This window comes from Caloenas nicobarica, chromosome 2, assembly GCF_036013445.1.
Source record: "Caloenas nicobarica isolate bCalNic1 chromosome 2, bCalNic1.hap1, whole genome shotgun sequence".
Taxonomy (NCBI): Eukaryota; Metazoa; Chordata; class Aves; order Columbiformes; family Columbidae; genus Caloenas; species Caloenas nicobarica.
This window is the reverse complement of record NC_088246.1, coordinates 10,740,299-10,755,656: the sequence shown is the minus strand read 5'-3', so window position 1 is coordinate 10,755,656 and position 15,358 is coordinate 10,740,299. Positions and strand designations below refer to the sequence as shown.

The following is a 15,358-nucleotide window of genomic DNA, read 5'->3' as shown; positions in this document are numbered from 1 at the left end:
TTCTTTTTTAAGGGTTCACTGTTACTGGTGTACTGAAATCTTTTATCACAGGTTCCCAAAAGAAAATGCGTATGTGTTGGACCTATATTGTAGCTTGTCTGGAAACCAATGGGCCATAGCCCAGAGACTCACTCTGTGCCATACAGCAAGGACTGTCACAAAAACGGGGGCTCCTCTCTCCTCCCCCATTCTAAGGAGCTGAAATGACCATCTTGGCAGTTCAAGTAAAGTAGCGAGCACTCGATCCCCACCCTTAGCTCTCCTCCAAGTCTTTGGCCTTGATAAGAGTTTCATCATCAGGGTTGAGTCTAAAGAGTCTTCTTTCTACTGTTATAATTTGTCCCTGGAGTATATCACTATTTGTACCTTATCTATTTATGTAACACTTTCCTTTGAATTAATTTTGCAGTAGTTGAACCCTCACAATCACAGATGAATCATAGTCATAAAAAGAAAACAACAACAACAAACACCAAAAAACCACCAACCAACGCTCCATAATATAGCAATTTCTTCCCATGTAGGGCTGAATTGAGCAAGCAGAAAACCAAGCATAGTACACGAAAGATCACAAATAGAAGCTGTTCCACGAGTACTGTGTGCTTGCAGTGGGGACATGTAGGAGGACCATGGGCAGGAGGATAGGTGGTGTTTGCAAGTTGTCTTCTGGTAACAGTCCTTGTATAAAGCAGAAATCAGACGGGTGATCTGGGTGCACGGTGCTGTTGCAATGTGGTTTCTGTAACGCTGTGCTTGTGGGAACGGTGTATTCCCTGTGTGTAAACAAGGACGAAGGCACTCACTGTACGAACCGTGCGACACTAAACTAAAGCAAAGCAGAAATAGAGTGTGGAGAATGGTGTTCTGCCATTTTTAGATAAAGGTTTTGAATATTCAACTCTCCTACAATATGACTGTCACAGTACTGTAATAAACAGTACTAGTATGGATCAGTGTTAAGAAGTTGGAAAAATTGTACTGGAAAACATCGTGATATAAATTCTTAATCCTCAAATGTGATAGTGTCATCAATAACAGTACTGGTACCAAAGAGGATTATAGATAGCACCATGCCTTTTAAACGTACACAATTTCTGGTTCTCCACCTTTCCTGTGTTATTATGAATGGCAATTTCTTAGCCTATGAAACGGTATGTGAGTTTGTGAACCTACAAGTTTTAGTTTGATGTTGGATGAGAGTTACTAAGACTACTCCTGGATGCCTGGGCTTGCAAAAGAACGGTCTTCCAGCACCATTTTCTCTCCAGCATTCTTCCCAGACTGTAGCATTCAAATGCTCTGATTACATCCCCCCTTCACTGTTACTACATTGGATTGTAGCAGCATACCTTGGTTTTGAAGTTGGAGAATGCTTTTTCTGGGGAGGAGGGGTAAGCAGGGAGTAGGAGCTTGAGCTTTCACAAATTAGACTCCCTTGGTAAAAAAATGACAGCAATGTACATAGCAGCCTTTGCAGGTACCACTGCATAGACTTGCTATTACAGTCAAAGCCCACTTGCTGACACCAATCATTTCCATAAAATTTAAGCCAACATCTTTGGGAGAAAAGATTTAATTAACACATGAGCCCCTGAGTCACTATGACAATCTGCTTTCATAGTGGTGGGAATAATCACATTTCTACCCACTGTCAGCCCTTGAAATATAGGGGTTTTATGAATAATCTATGGTACATTTTTTTCCTTACAGAAACAATCAGATTCTTTTGTTCCTTTCACACAAGAACATTTGTGTCTTAGACGTCTAGAAAAACTCTAAATTTATCTGGTGCCTTGAGGGGCTACCTCTGCTTCTGTGACAGGAGGTCTCTTGAGCATTTTGGGTTAGTAGCATGAAGGGAGGCTGAGCGATTCCATCCTAACGGAGACCCGCATGAGACACCCCATTATTTAAATAGGGATGCCCTCAGGGCAGTGTGTGCAGAACACAGTGCAATAAATAAATAAATAAACAGTGCTCATTGCAGATAATAAATAAAATTGTGGCAATGGTTATTACTGTGATGTAAAATTAGATTCAAGAATGTTCACTGTGAAGCAGAAATAATAACCCAGGTACAGAGCTCTGAAAAATCTTTTTTCCCTCTTAGTCCATTTGAAAAGATCATGTCTAACAGTACATGCTTTTTTTGACACCTCCTTCTCCAACTTGTTATAAATCCTTGAAGGAAAAAAAAAAAAGAACCTTTTTCCCCTGGGTTAGTCTCATCAAAGTTGTTTCTGATTTACTGTGGCATAAGTTAGGGAAGTAACAAGCTTGTAAGATTTAATTTTATGATCTTCGTTGCTGTAAAACTGTTGAGAATATTTCTATAATCACAATTTAGACAGAGAACGTTATATCTGTTGTTCTCACTGGACATTGCTGCACCATTTCCTTATCTTTTTACTTTCTTAATACTTTTGTATTTGGTACCACAGTACTGAAAACAACTAAACAAAGTATGATCTGTATATTAGGGACACAATGTTTTTAATGCATCTTTAAAGTTGTAGCAACTCTAATAACCTGAAATTTTTGCAAATACAGTTTTTGCATCTAGATAAGGGATAGCAGTCCTCTTGTGTTAGGCTTGATTGCAACCTGTTTTCTAAATTAAAAAATGTAAATGTGGCATTGACAAAGGTTAAAAAGATTTAAAGTGGGTTCTTGTCAGCAATGAACGCACACACCAAACTAAATCCCATGTATCTAATCAGTGTGCTCTGGACTCTGTGCCTTGCTCCATTGTTTACTTTCAAATCCATAATAATTTTGTATCCTTTCACTGGATGAAGATTCATTTTTGAAACTAATGAATTTAAAAATGTGCTTTTCCCTTGTCCATTTGATACTGAACCTGCAATTTGACTTTCATTGTTTGTTTCCCTCCTTGTCTCGTCAATTCTTTTCTTTCTTTCTGTCCTTTTACTTTATTACAATTTTTATTGAGGACTGAGATGAACTGGTGGCTGCATCATGGGCCCATTACACTTCCTAACAATTCCATTTACACCTTATTGTTTGTCTTATTGCTGGAAAATTCAGGTGATTCATCATGCCTGAAGAAGCACCTGATCCCAATTCCCTTGATATCACGATCACTATGTGACAGGAATACAGTTAGTGGTGGCTTTCAGACTCTAAGAGGCCAAGGTGATAACTCTTTTGGGACTTTTAGCCTCTCAAGTATTGATGAGTTCCATTTTCGTAATGCTCTGTTTTCTTGCTCCCTTTCAACAGCCCCCTGAGTGTGGAAAAGGGCTTGGAGTTAATAAAAGAAGTGGCAGATCTCCTGAAACTGCAGATGAGTGCCTTCGATGATGTCAAGTACGTACACGGAATTTGCCCCTTCTTATTTTGTTGGATTTCTCATTATTTTTGAATAGTTTGTCTTACAAGGAAATATCTGCTCTTTAATGACAAAATTAATGAGAGTGTGAGACAAAAAAGAATATTGTGATGATCTTTATACTGTCCCTGATATACAGGGACAAATTATTTTGAAAAAAATTATAAAGACTGAAATTTTTCTATGCCTCCATAGGGAAAATAGTCTGTTCAAAGCACTGTAAAAATATTACTAGCTGTATTAAACAGTTTGTATGTAAGGAAAGTCTCATGAAGGGTCATTATATCCAGCGTTGCTCAGGGGGAAAATTACATCGGAGATGGGTAAGAGCTTGAGTTCTTGGCTTTGAGCCTGGCATGTGACACAGTAGGTCATGTAGCTTGGTCAGCTACTCATTTAACAAGTCACAGGGAGTTCAGCTATGTTGAGTTACTGTTTTTCTTCATATGATTCATACTGATGAATGCTCTGCATGTTAATCTCCTGAACTAGGAGGTTGTGGTTTGCCATGTCCAGTAAAAATGTTCAGATTGGGAATTTTCTGAAATCATTTTGGTAGGAATGTTTACTTCACAAAACTTAATTCTTTCTTTGTAAAACAGAAAACAAAAATAGTTTGATAGGAAAGTAATGGAGAAGAAGGGTCAGCTGTGGGAGAGTTTTGACAGCTTGCTGGAAAGAAGTCGCATTTTGGTGCACAGAAAATAGCCGATGTCTGGGTGGTGTCCAGTTCCTGCCTATGTTTCAGAGGGTTTGGGGCTGCTTATTTTGGCCCATGAGTCAGGTTGCTGAAGTGCAGCACCTTTCTCAGCCTTACATGTGCTGCCATCAGCTTTTGTTTAACCTTCAGTTCCAGTGAATATAATTTGTCATTTAAAACTGTGTTTTAAGCCGTAGTCTGAAGATGCTTCATCTTTGGTGGAAGTGTTTATCATTATTCAGAAAAAAAAAAATTCTACTTATTCTATTCTTGTATATGTAGGGCTAAATAAGCTACTGGTAAGAAAATATTCTTAGAAACCTGACAAATACCAGGTGTATTGGCTTTAGTTGTTTAGAAGGAAAATATTCCCACATTTTGTTTGTTAACACAATCCTTTGCATTGCTGAATGTCTTTTTGCTTGTATTTTATGAAATGCATTTTTTATGAAAACTGAGGTTTGAAATTACAAAAAATGGCAATATTACATGGTCTTCCTTGTAAAGAGAATTTGCAGCCTTGACTTTGAATACTAGCAGAAAAAGTCTGCTGCACATTTAAAGTGGTAATCCCATGGAACAATTTCTCTGCTGGAATCATTCGGTTCTGCTTAATTAACTTCATTCATTTACAGTACAAGAGCACTTTCAGCTACCTTTCTAATTGTTAGCATAAAGCCTTTTGGTTATTTTTTATCATTTGATAAATTACAACAACATTGCAGTTGGCAGGATGTAGATTCATTCTCTAACAAAAAATATCCCTCCAGTGATATGGCTAGCTATGAACAACTTTTTTTTTTTTAATAAAATGTGCAACATTAGGAAAGCTCATCATTTTGTGTCTATTAATATGCAGTCATATGACTGTAGCAAAAGTATTAATACTTGTATTGTGTGGTCAGTACTTTAAAAGTGTGTTATGGATTATAGTAACTCCAAACAGGACTGAGCATTCTGTCTATCAAGACAACATTTTTATCAGTCTTTGCCTTTTTAAAAAATATTTAAGTCTGGGCAAGGTTATCCCAAATCTTAAGTTAGTGGAGAATTCATCCATAATAAATTTTCTTTACTCAACAAAATGAGATGCTTTGACTCAGTTTAAACCCATGAAATGCTAAAGAAATGTGGAGCTGGCAATAGGTATAGCCATAGTAGAAGCTTTAAAAAAAAGGCCTCACCAAGCAAAGGATTAACACTTTTTGGATTTGTTCGTTTGTTTTCACTGCACAACTGTCAATGGAAAACTGTATGAATTTGAAGGCTCTGGTTGGCTTCTGAGTGTCCTCGTGGAGAGGGCTTTCAGGAAAAAACCTGATGTCATGATTATTCCTAATCCAGCTTCGCCCACTCAGGCAATATGCTTTTAGTTGACATAAGGCATCATGAGTGATTTACGTTATTTTATTTCACTGGCAACTAAAAGTACTCTTTTTCTTAAGGATTCAGTAGGTTGTTGTTTTGGTTTGGTTTGGGTTTTTTTAAATGGGGACATTTTGTAGAAAAAATTACCAATAAACCTGAGACCAAGGATTTTTAAAAGGGATTGGAATATAACATACTAGTCTACCTCAAACTCTGACCTGCATATTAGCTTGGTGTAAAATTCTCAGTTCTCTCTTTTCTGTCCAATAATTCTCGATGATAAGAAAGTAACAGTGTAGGCCTGAATTTTTTAGACTATTGCAAAGATTTAAGAGTAAATACAAGTTAATGAGAAGCACAACGTTAATCACATTCAATAGGAATAGTGTGAGAATTGAGCAGAGAAGCTGAGTGGGGAGTTCTTTAAATTCTTTAAATTCTCAGTTAAGAGTTTCTTTTCATTTTCTCTGGAAAACACAATTTTAAAGGTACTGCTTCACAAATATGTTACTACCTTTAGTCAGTTTTGTCTGCAAATATCTTTCATTCTTCCCTGTATTTTTAGTTTTTTCCTCTGCTTTGGAGTTCGGTAAGTGAACAATTGCTTTTGCCAGGGATTCCTACCGATTCCTGTGTTAGTTCTTGATCAGTCGATGCACAGTAGTAATCAGTTTATCTTATCTTCTTTCCTTCACAATCCTGCCAACTTTAACCGATGGCCCATGGTTTCCAGCGTGGCCTTGGGCTCAGCTTCCTGAGCATTCAGTCCAGTTCTGCAGTTGGTTCGTTGTCAAGTTTGCATTGACATAAACTTTGCTTGCCCTGTGAAGCAGATGAGTGGGAATAGATTTGGGGAATTCATAATTAGAAATATTTCAACGTTGAAGAAAAGATCCAACATGTTAGCTGTCACTTTTGGATGCAGCTTGAATCTTTATGGAAGTAATAGTTATGCTTAATATGTTTTGTTAATGATTATGTAGCTGTCAAATAAATTCCATTATTTCTTATTACATCATTAGAGACCATTAAAAGGATATTAGCATGCTGATGTAATTATGCAAGCAGACGTAAAATGACTATAGTTATGATTTTATAATCTAATTATGGGTGTCCAATGCCCCTGGTGATTGATTGTTGGACTGCTATCATGGATTGAAGTCAGATGAGTAGTAGTGTTAGGAGGGTTTGTATTTATTTAACAAAATATGATTTTACTACGCTGCAATCTACAACATTATCCTTCTTCATGTAATTACAATTCTTCGCACCGTATAGAATAAACTTACAAACATGAAAGGTTATCAGGAAGCATCCAAATATAATAAAAATACTAAAATCTCTAAACACAGCTGTGAGGGCAGTGGAAAGAACACTCAGCATCCATAGTTAAAGACATTGATTAGAACATAAATGAATGACGTGGTTTCTGATGAGAATACAAATTATTTCTGAATTTTTTTAATGTTCTCATACTTGGGGAATTTACTGAGAACATTGTCAGGGGAACTTTTCAGCTCTAAGCTTAGATGAATACCTTTGTATGGAAAGAAAACAGATTATTCTGATTTCGTAGTATTTCAGACTGCATATCCTACCATTCTCAGCCTTCAGTTAGGAGTGAGATTTTCAGCTGAATATTACATTTTCTGATGGATGCTGCAGTAGCACTGACTTTTTTTTTTTTCTTTTCCTTCTTATTTCTCTCTTTAGCCTTATATGATTTTCCCTATCGCCATTGAAGATCTCTCACTCTAGTTGTCTCTTTTTTCCCCATTTTTTTCTACTGTGTTGGCTTCCTCCACTCATTCATCATAATGGGCATCTTTGTCATTTTTGTCTTCTAATATAACTAAACTCAATACTCAAAGAACTGTCCTTTAAGGACACACGATAACTTGACCAACAAGCATGCCTATTTCCATATGTATTTTTTCAGTGGAAACCTGTAGCAGAACACTCTATATGAATTTCATAAAATGATGTTAATCTTTGTCTGCTGCTGTTGTTTTGAAGTGTAAAATAATTGTCTGTATAAGCATATAATCTATATATATAATGTTGGGGATGAACAGGATACTTATGCCAATTTTCAAATGCTAATATAAATAGATTTTTGAAGTTGAAAAAGCTGAAGCTGATTATCTAATACAATGTCCTGGATTGCAAAGCCATAAAATTTAACCAATATTCTCTTGTCATGTTGGATCTATATCTTATGTCCAGAACTAAGTTAAAAGACCAAATCACTGATCCTTCAGAGTCTAAAGTGCAAACTCCCAGGCCTCAGGTTGGCTGTTCTGCTTTCACCTGACTTCTCTCCCTACTCACAATGAGGCTGGAGGTGAATTTGGTGTTTTGCTTGAATAGTTTATTATATGAAAAATGAAAATTCAGGTTAATTGAAAATACGTATGGAAACCGTATGGAGGCTTCAGCTGAAAAATAGATTTCAAAATTTGTAGCAGCCACAGTGGTTTGACATTGTGAAAATAAAATACTATAATTTTTTAAGTCAAAGCAATGACTAGTTTCAAAATTTAACTAAGTTTGGCTTATAAGAAATTATTAAGAAAATTATTATTAAGAAATTATTTTGGTGATAAGAACAAACAAAAAATTATTTTGGACTGAACTCAAGCCTTTTTTTTTTTCTCAGCTGACCAAATATATCAGTCTTTTGATAAAGACTAATTATGATATAGTCTTGAAATGTTTGATCTTATCTATGTATTTTTCTACAGCTGTCCGTCTTATCCCATATGCAGGAAATAAAATGCTGAGTTAATGAGCAACTCTTCAATGTTTCATTTTATTCTCATTGTTCAATGCGTGGCTTCAGGATTCATTTATTGCACATTATTCAAATCCTGCTTTGAGGTCAGATAACCCATTTCCTCTTGTTTTGTTTTGTTTTTTCCTATGGTGCTCTTCACTACCCTATCAAAATGCTTGACAAACATGAACTGACGTACTTAACTCACATGAGATGTGGGGTATTAATAGGACCATACAGAGCTGGAATTCTGCATGAAGAGATTAATGTCAAAGCATTTGCTAATATGAAGTGTCCAGTCTGATGCCTCAGAGTGTAGCTTATTCAGCCTCTTCTGTAAAGAACTTCACTTATTGAGAAAGAGATCCCATTGCTTTAAATTACCATTCTGAGTGTTCAGCAGTCCCAGAAGTCAGCTCTTGGTTTAGACAGTGGTACTTGGTCTGTAAAAACAAATTGCCTGAAATGACTTGGCTTCAAATGAACCAAGTCTGAACCCGAGGCAGAACTGGATGGTACCAGCAGAATTCAAAGTAGCGGTAGGACTTTTACATCCTTATAGTTCTGTACCTTATTTGCAACATACTTCCTGAAGTCTGATAAAAATGAAGTTGAGGCCCCTAAAAATATTGGTCTTCTCTACTACTTCACCACCATTCTTCCTTGGATGTCAGGAATCCTACTGAAAAAAATGTTTTGAAAAGAAAGACTGCTCTCTAGATATGAAGTCAAGATTGCTTTTCCTATTAAACTGTAGTATGTCTTTAGAGTCAACTATGTTTTTTGCATAGTTTTACGTGAACAGTGATCTAACAAAAGCTTGAATTTGGAAGGCCTGAGGGCAGCAACAAGCACATTCTTGCCATACTTCAAATCTCTGCTTTCGAGTAGTGGGTTTAGAGACACTTACCACCTCCTTTTCAAAGAAGAGGTCTTACACTCCAAATAACATCTACTATTGTTCTTAGGAAGGGCTGAAATGGTTGGGCTGAAATAAATACAATTTGAAAAGCCAACCAACCATCCCAGTGAAAAGAACGTCATCTGAGGAAGATATCTGAAAATCAAACCAAGTGCTGAAAGTTTGGAAAAGCTTTAAATGCGTTCAAATCAGTGTTGGGCAGGCAGACTGCTGAGTGGAGCTCCCAGCCTCACCCGTTATGAACATGTGCATTGACTGTAGGGTCCTAATCATGCTTTATAGGTTTTGTTCATTGTTTGTCATGTTATTTTTCTAACACCTGAAAAACTCAATCAGCCAGTTAATCATATTCAGTCATCCAGAACCTAAACACTGGAACGGTACTTGGTATTTTTCACCTCATCATGCTGATGGATTATGACATGTGGTATATGTATGCTCTAAATGTGAACATCTCAGGAAATTATTGGTAGTGTGAGAGGCAGGATAGTGTGAGGGAGGATTATTTAACCACTGAGCAGTAGTGGGACAGATGGCACTGTGTCTTCTTAGGTTTGTGTCTGCAAACTTTTACTATACAGATTCTTCGTTATTCCTTTCTCCTTGATTCAGTATGATCAACCTGTTCTTGTGTTGTGTGTTGAGCACCTGTGGATTAATATTCTTGCAAAGTTTTTTTCTAGATTGGCAGATTCTGGATTCTGCCATCTACGCCATTTAAATTTACGGAGAGGAACATTCTAATACTGTGCTTGTGAAAAACCATATAGTCCACACTGCGCTCCTTAAGGTGCTGTAATATAAGCTAGCAATAGATTGAACTTTTACTTCCATTCCATTTATTGTCCAGAAATTAAGCAACATTTTTATTTCAGTTTGAATTGCGCTATGCTCAGTCTCAACAAAAAATGTACCTTTCAAAAAAGTTGAGCAATATTTGTCATTTGTTCTTTGATTTTAAATAGTAAACCAACAGACTAAGGCTATTTGGCATAATCTTGTTTAAAATGTTATAAAAGCATAACTCAGAAATAATGGAACCACTTCTATTCAAACTTGACTTCTTCCACAGATTTAATGAGTCTAGAAAACAAATTGTCTGAAAAAATGTACTGCTGTAACTCATTGCATGCAGGCTTTTATGAGAAATTACATTGTGTTTTCTAGTACATATTGTCTTATTTGAGAACTAATTTTTAATATAAAGATGCATCAATTTTTAAAGGAATGAGGATAAGGAAACAAAAATAAGGTGGAAGTTTCAACTATACATTCCTTTACTTAAAAATGAATGATTTTTCAACCTTAGCATTACATTAGTCTTGTGGCTTTTTCCCCTGAGGTATAATATATTTTGTGTGCTTTTCTTTAATAAATGTGCATATAGCCAAGATCATTTTGCCTTCTCCACTGTAACTTTCCTGCTAGAAAAATATGAAAATATATTAAAATAACAAGAAGGAATTTGGCCTGCAGCATTTTATGAATTCTAGGTGACAAAACAGAAAGACAGTAAAAATCTAGGGAGAGTTACAAATAAAAATGTACAAAGTTTGACTTTCCATTACACCACTTCATCTCATTAAACCAGAAGATCTACACCTTTGTAATCAAAAGCAGAATGAAATCCAGTGTTATGAATACATATCCATGTACTCATAGGTCCCTACTCAAGAGAAGGCTTTTACAGATAAGTGACCTTTTGAAGTTTATCTATTTTTAACTTCATATTTCTCTACTGCCCATCCCTCTGTGTGACTGAGAATGCCATCATATCCTTTTAAAAATAACATTAAAGTTCATAACATTATAGCGTAGGCAGGATATACTCCTTTGTTTCAAGCAAGTCACTGAATACGTGCCATTGCATTTAATCTATATAACATTTCACATATTATTAACAGGTAATCATTTCCATTCTACAGATGGGTAAATGGAAACTCAAGGCAGTTGGTTTGATTTTCCCTAAGATGGTACAGAACTTGGTGACAGATATGAGAACAGAGAGAGCTGACATTCTAACTCTTGAACTAAAGCTAGGTCCACAAATAGAATAACTAATATTAGAAACAGAAAGAGATTATCGTGTAGAGATTTATTTAAAAGAATAGTCCCTTATAAGGAATACATAAAATTATCTTATGTGTATGTCTTTCTTGAGCCTCTTGCCCTTGGCTACTTGATTCTGCTACGTATGCAAACACATGCTTTTTTCCTCTCTGTCACCTGGATGGATGGGTTGCGTGAATATTACAGACCTGCTGGCCCAGCTTAAAAAGATAAATAATTCTTATGCACATTTTTTTTATACCCTAGCCAGTAAATATTGCATATCCAGGCCTACAAGCTGCACCACAACCTGCCTGTGGAAGGGTTTGTATTCCTGAGGAGCCATAAAGGCAGTTGGAGCAAATATACATCTGTAGGTGCAACTGAAAGAGCCCAATGAACTCCACTTGCAGAGCCTCCTTTGCAAAGCAAATGTCTCTCCCTCACAGATGGCAGGGGAACCTCAAGACCAAATCTTTTAGTTGGTCTACTCAGAGCTAAAGGAGAAGCCAACAGGTTCTTAAGCAAGCAGGCAGGAGGGCTCTGTTTGTAGCTCTCAGAGTTTTGCAACTTTTTGAATTGAGGCTGTAGCAAAGTTTATTTTTTTTGGTCTCTGGTTGTGCTGCCTAATCCTTATCAAAGAAATTTGTGACCTATCTGGCTCCTATCAAAGCTGAACCTCTACCTCTGCAATAGTCTAAACAGGAGTCATGTTCTTCATTATTTATTAAAAGTTACTTGTGCAAACTCAGCATAAGGTGACTAGCATCCCAGTAGGCAAATTTTACACGTGATTTCAATGGGCTCCGTTAACAACAAAGGTGTGCAGAAGGTAAGTAGACCTGAAGTCAGTAAAATGCATTGAATGCTTACTGCCTAAAAATTAAAACTCTGCTGTTCATGTACCAGGCAGAATGCTAAAAGATGTAAAGAAGAAGAATGGAAATAGAAACAGAATACAATTATCTTTTGTTTGTTTTGGGGTTTTTTTGTGTGTTGGTTGGTTTTGTTTGGTGGTGGTGTTTTTTTTTTTTTTTTTGATACTCTTAACTTTTTTATCCCTAAACTTAATTTTTGGGGAGCGAAAGAAAAATCACTGTACATCTAAGCAGCATGTTGAGACCATTTTTCCACTCTCTCAGGGTCCAAACACTCTTTTGCTGTAAAAAAATTATAGCACTTGTATGGTTTGTTCTTTTAAATACTGCAATTAAGAATCTTATTTGCATGGCAGGCAAAGCTGGCAACTTTCATGTACTCAGCGTGGTGAAAATGTCAAGTTTCATGGCTTGTGACAGATTAATAGAAAAATTATTTTAAAACTCTGCAAATTATTCATAGATATTGAGTAATCATCAGAAGTTGCATTTTATGAAGAATAAAAATAGGACAAATGGAGTGTGGCATCAATCTCTAAATTGAGTGTTGTCCGTTTTTTAAATCATTTAAATTGTAGGCTTAGCAAAATAATCTTCACCTGGGATGAAGTGAGTTGTGAAATCTTAAAAATACTCTTTCATTTTCTTTTGCATTGTAAACTAGTATTCAGTGTATTTAGCACAATTTTGATGTGTATGGATTAAATAAGTAATATAAAATTAATGATTAATATAAAATAATTAAAGATCCATCATTTAATATTGGTTGGTATCAGAGACCCACCAAACATGGGCTGCTGTTGTTGGAAGGCACCCTTTTCTGGACCAGTCACCCATTTTCTGTGACTTTACTATTGGAATTATTCTAGTGACAGAAGTGCATCGGTCAGAATACATTTTGGTTTTTGGAGACTCTGTACTGCCACCTTCTCTCCCTCTGAAACGATTCTCCATGAAATCACTCCACAGCACTGATCGTTCCAGGGGGATAGAAGAGGACAATTCCAGGTGCCCAAATAATTGCCTGATTTATGGAGGCTGTAGATACAGCTTGCAGAGGTAAGTCTGAGCTGCAACCATCAAATAGGACAAGGGGTAACGGCTTTAAACTAAAAGAAGGAAGATTCAGGCTAGACATAAGGAAAAAAGTTGTTGAAATGATGGCAGCAGAATACCAGAACAGGTTGCCCAGAGAGGTGGTGGATGCCCCATCCCTGGAGACATCCCAGCCCAGGCTGGACGGGGCTCTGAGCAACCTGAGCTGGTGCAGATGTCCCTGCTCATGGCAGGGGGTTGCTTTGAAGGTTCCTTCCAACCCAAACTATTCTGTGATTCAATGATTCTATGAAATCCAGACCTAAATTTTGTTTCTACATAGTTACATTTGCAAGATGTGATTGCTCAGAGACTGCCATTCTATCTAATCTTTGTGGTTTATCTGTTACACTTCACCCAGCTGCAGCATGTAAACCATTCTAATGAAATGCAAGTGGTAATAGAAAATCAACCACTGACTGGTGAGCACTACGTTTAGTGCTGTTCCCTTAGCAGGGATTTTGCTTTTTCGTCTTTAGAACTTGATCATTGTCAGGCAAAAGATGTGGTGTTATTACAACAAATCTTAAACTTTCTCTGTGCTAGCTCTATGTTTAATACAGGACCACATTTCTGTACACAATCATGCAAACAAACAGTTCATGCTTAGAGTATATAAAGGATATAAATATGAATAGATAATATATTTTTGGCTGTATTTCAGCATGTTGTGGAACACTGTCTTTCTGCAGTCTAAGGAGCGTATTAAGTGTTTCCAGAGAAGGGCTCAAGAAGCTCAATTCGCTAAAACAGATAAAGATGTTTTAATTGGTCACTGGTTGTAAGTACATACATGTCAATAGAAATGTGAGAATACATACAGCTGTACATTGACGTTTGTTCAGTTCAGGTGCAAAATGAAGCAAATCTTTGAACAGTAAAGATACCAAAGAGTGAAAGGTGTGTGCCATTTTAGTATTAAGTCTGGCTGATGATCTGTATACTCTGCTCAGCAGTTCAGGGAAGTTATTTTGTTGTAGGCCAGACTAGAGCACAAGATGTTCCTGACAGATTTCCTGAATCTTTGAAGTTTAGTCAGGTACCTGTGTATGTAATATAAACAGAGTATAATGCAATGCTCCACAAAATTAATTTTGGTTAAAACTTCTGGTCAAAAACATTGGTGAAACCTGAATCAAGTTGTCAATGGATTTACAGCTGTTTTGAGTAACAGAAGGAGAACAAAATAGCCAGCATACACTTCTCCATCCATTTATGAATTATAGGACAATGACCAGCCGCAATTTTTTGCCTTTGCTTTACTCAGTAAATCATGTTGTATGAACATACTGTATTAAAAAAATGCCTCTTCTAATCCTATGCTTTTTCCCATTAATTTGATCTGGCATAAGTATGTTTCTATACCTATACATAAATTATATATAACACATTTATGGTATTATGAGCATTTTAGTTCTTCCAAAATTGAGAAGGCGAAAAGGAGGCTTCATTGCAATATAGACAATGGACATAAGCTTCAAATTCCTAACACAGTAAGCAGAGAAATGTGTACACATTGCAAGTCATTAGTTCAAGCCCACCAAACATTTCCTGAGACAATTACCTTCGTTGCTATAAAATTTACTTTGTGCAATCCTCTGGAGCGTTACTAATTGCTTTTCTTAACCTCCAGAGATTAAAGGATTTTGAAATGAACATATAGACAAGTAGTGACTCTAATTTCAAATCTAAGCTTTATTAAGGCAAGCTCTGTTTTACGAAATAGGGTCATTAAGAGAATGTTTAATGTTGGAAATACCCAATCCTGATCTCCTCATCTTCCTCCAATCTTGAGAAATTGCACTTTGCTTCTATTTTTTAAAAATGGAGTGCAACCTCAACTCATTTCCATCTGGCATCAGCTCTATGTCTCATCTTCAAGAATACACATAACCATGTTGGCACTTGTTTCTCAAATCCTTTTCCACTAGGGGGTATGATAGACTGTGACTGCATTTCACAGTAAACCTTCTGTATGATATTGTAATACTAAAGTATACACACATGAGGGAGAAGATCAGGCATGCAAAGCTCGGTAGGTAATTTATGGAGATTTAAATCCTGTCATTCATAAATGTAATTATAACCTAAGGCTTAAAAGTCATATGGACCTTGCCATAGTGACCATGCTCCAGCTCTGTGTATTCAGATCATTCATTTGTTGACAGGCAAAATGTAATAAGAATGTTGTTAGTCAGTAGAACAATTAATGAAAGGA

General features: G+C 36.4%; 1 protein-coding gene across 1 annotated transcript in view; it reads left to right on the top strand.

The window, feature by feature from the left end:
* PTPRN2 (protein tyrosine phosphatase receptor type N2) overlaps positions 1-15,358 on the top strand; it is a 652,409-nt gene that overhangs the window by 270,072 nt on the left and 366,979 nt on the right. The window contains 1 exon segment of the mRNA XM_065628527.1: positions 3,244-3,330. Coding sequence (XP_065484599.1) covers positions 3,244-3,330 — 87 coding nt within the window.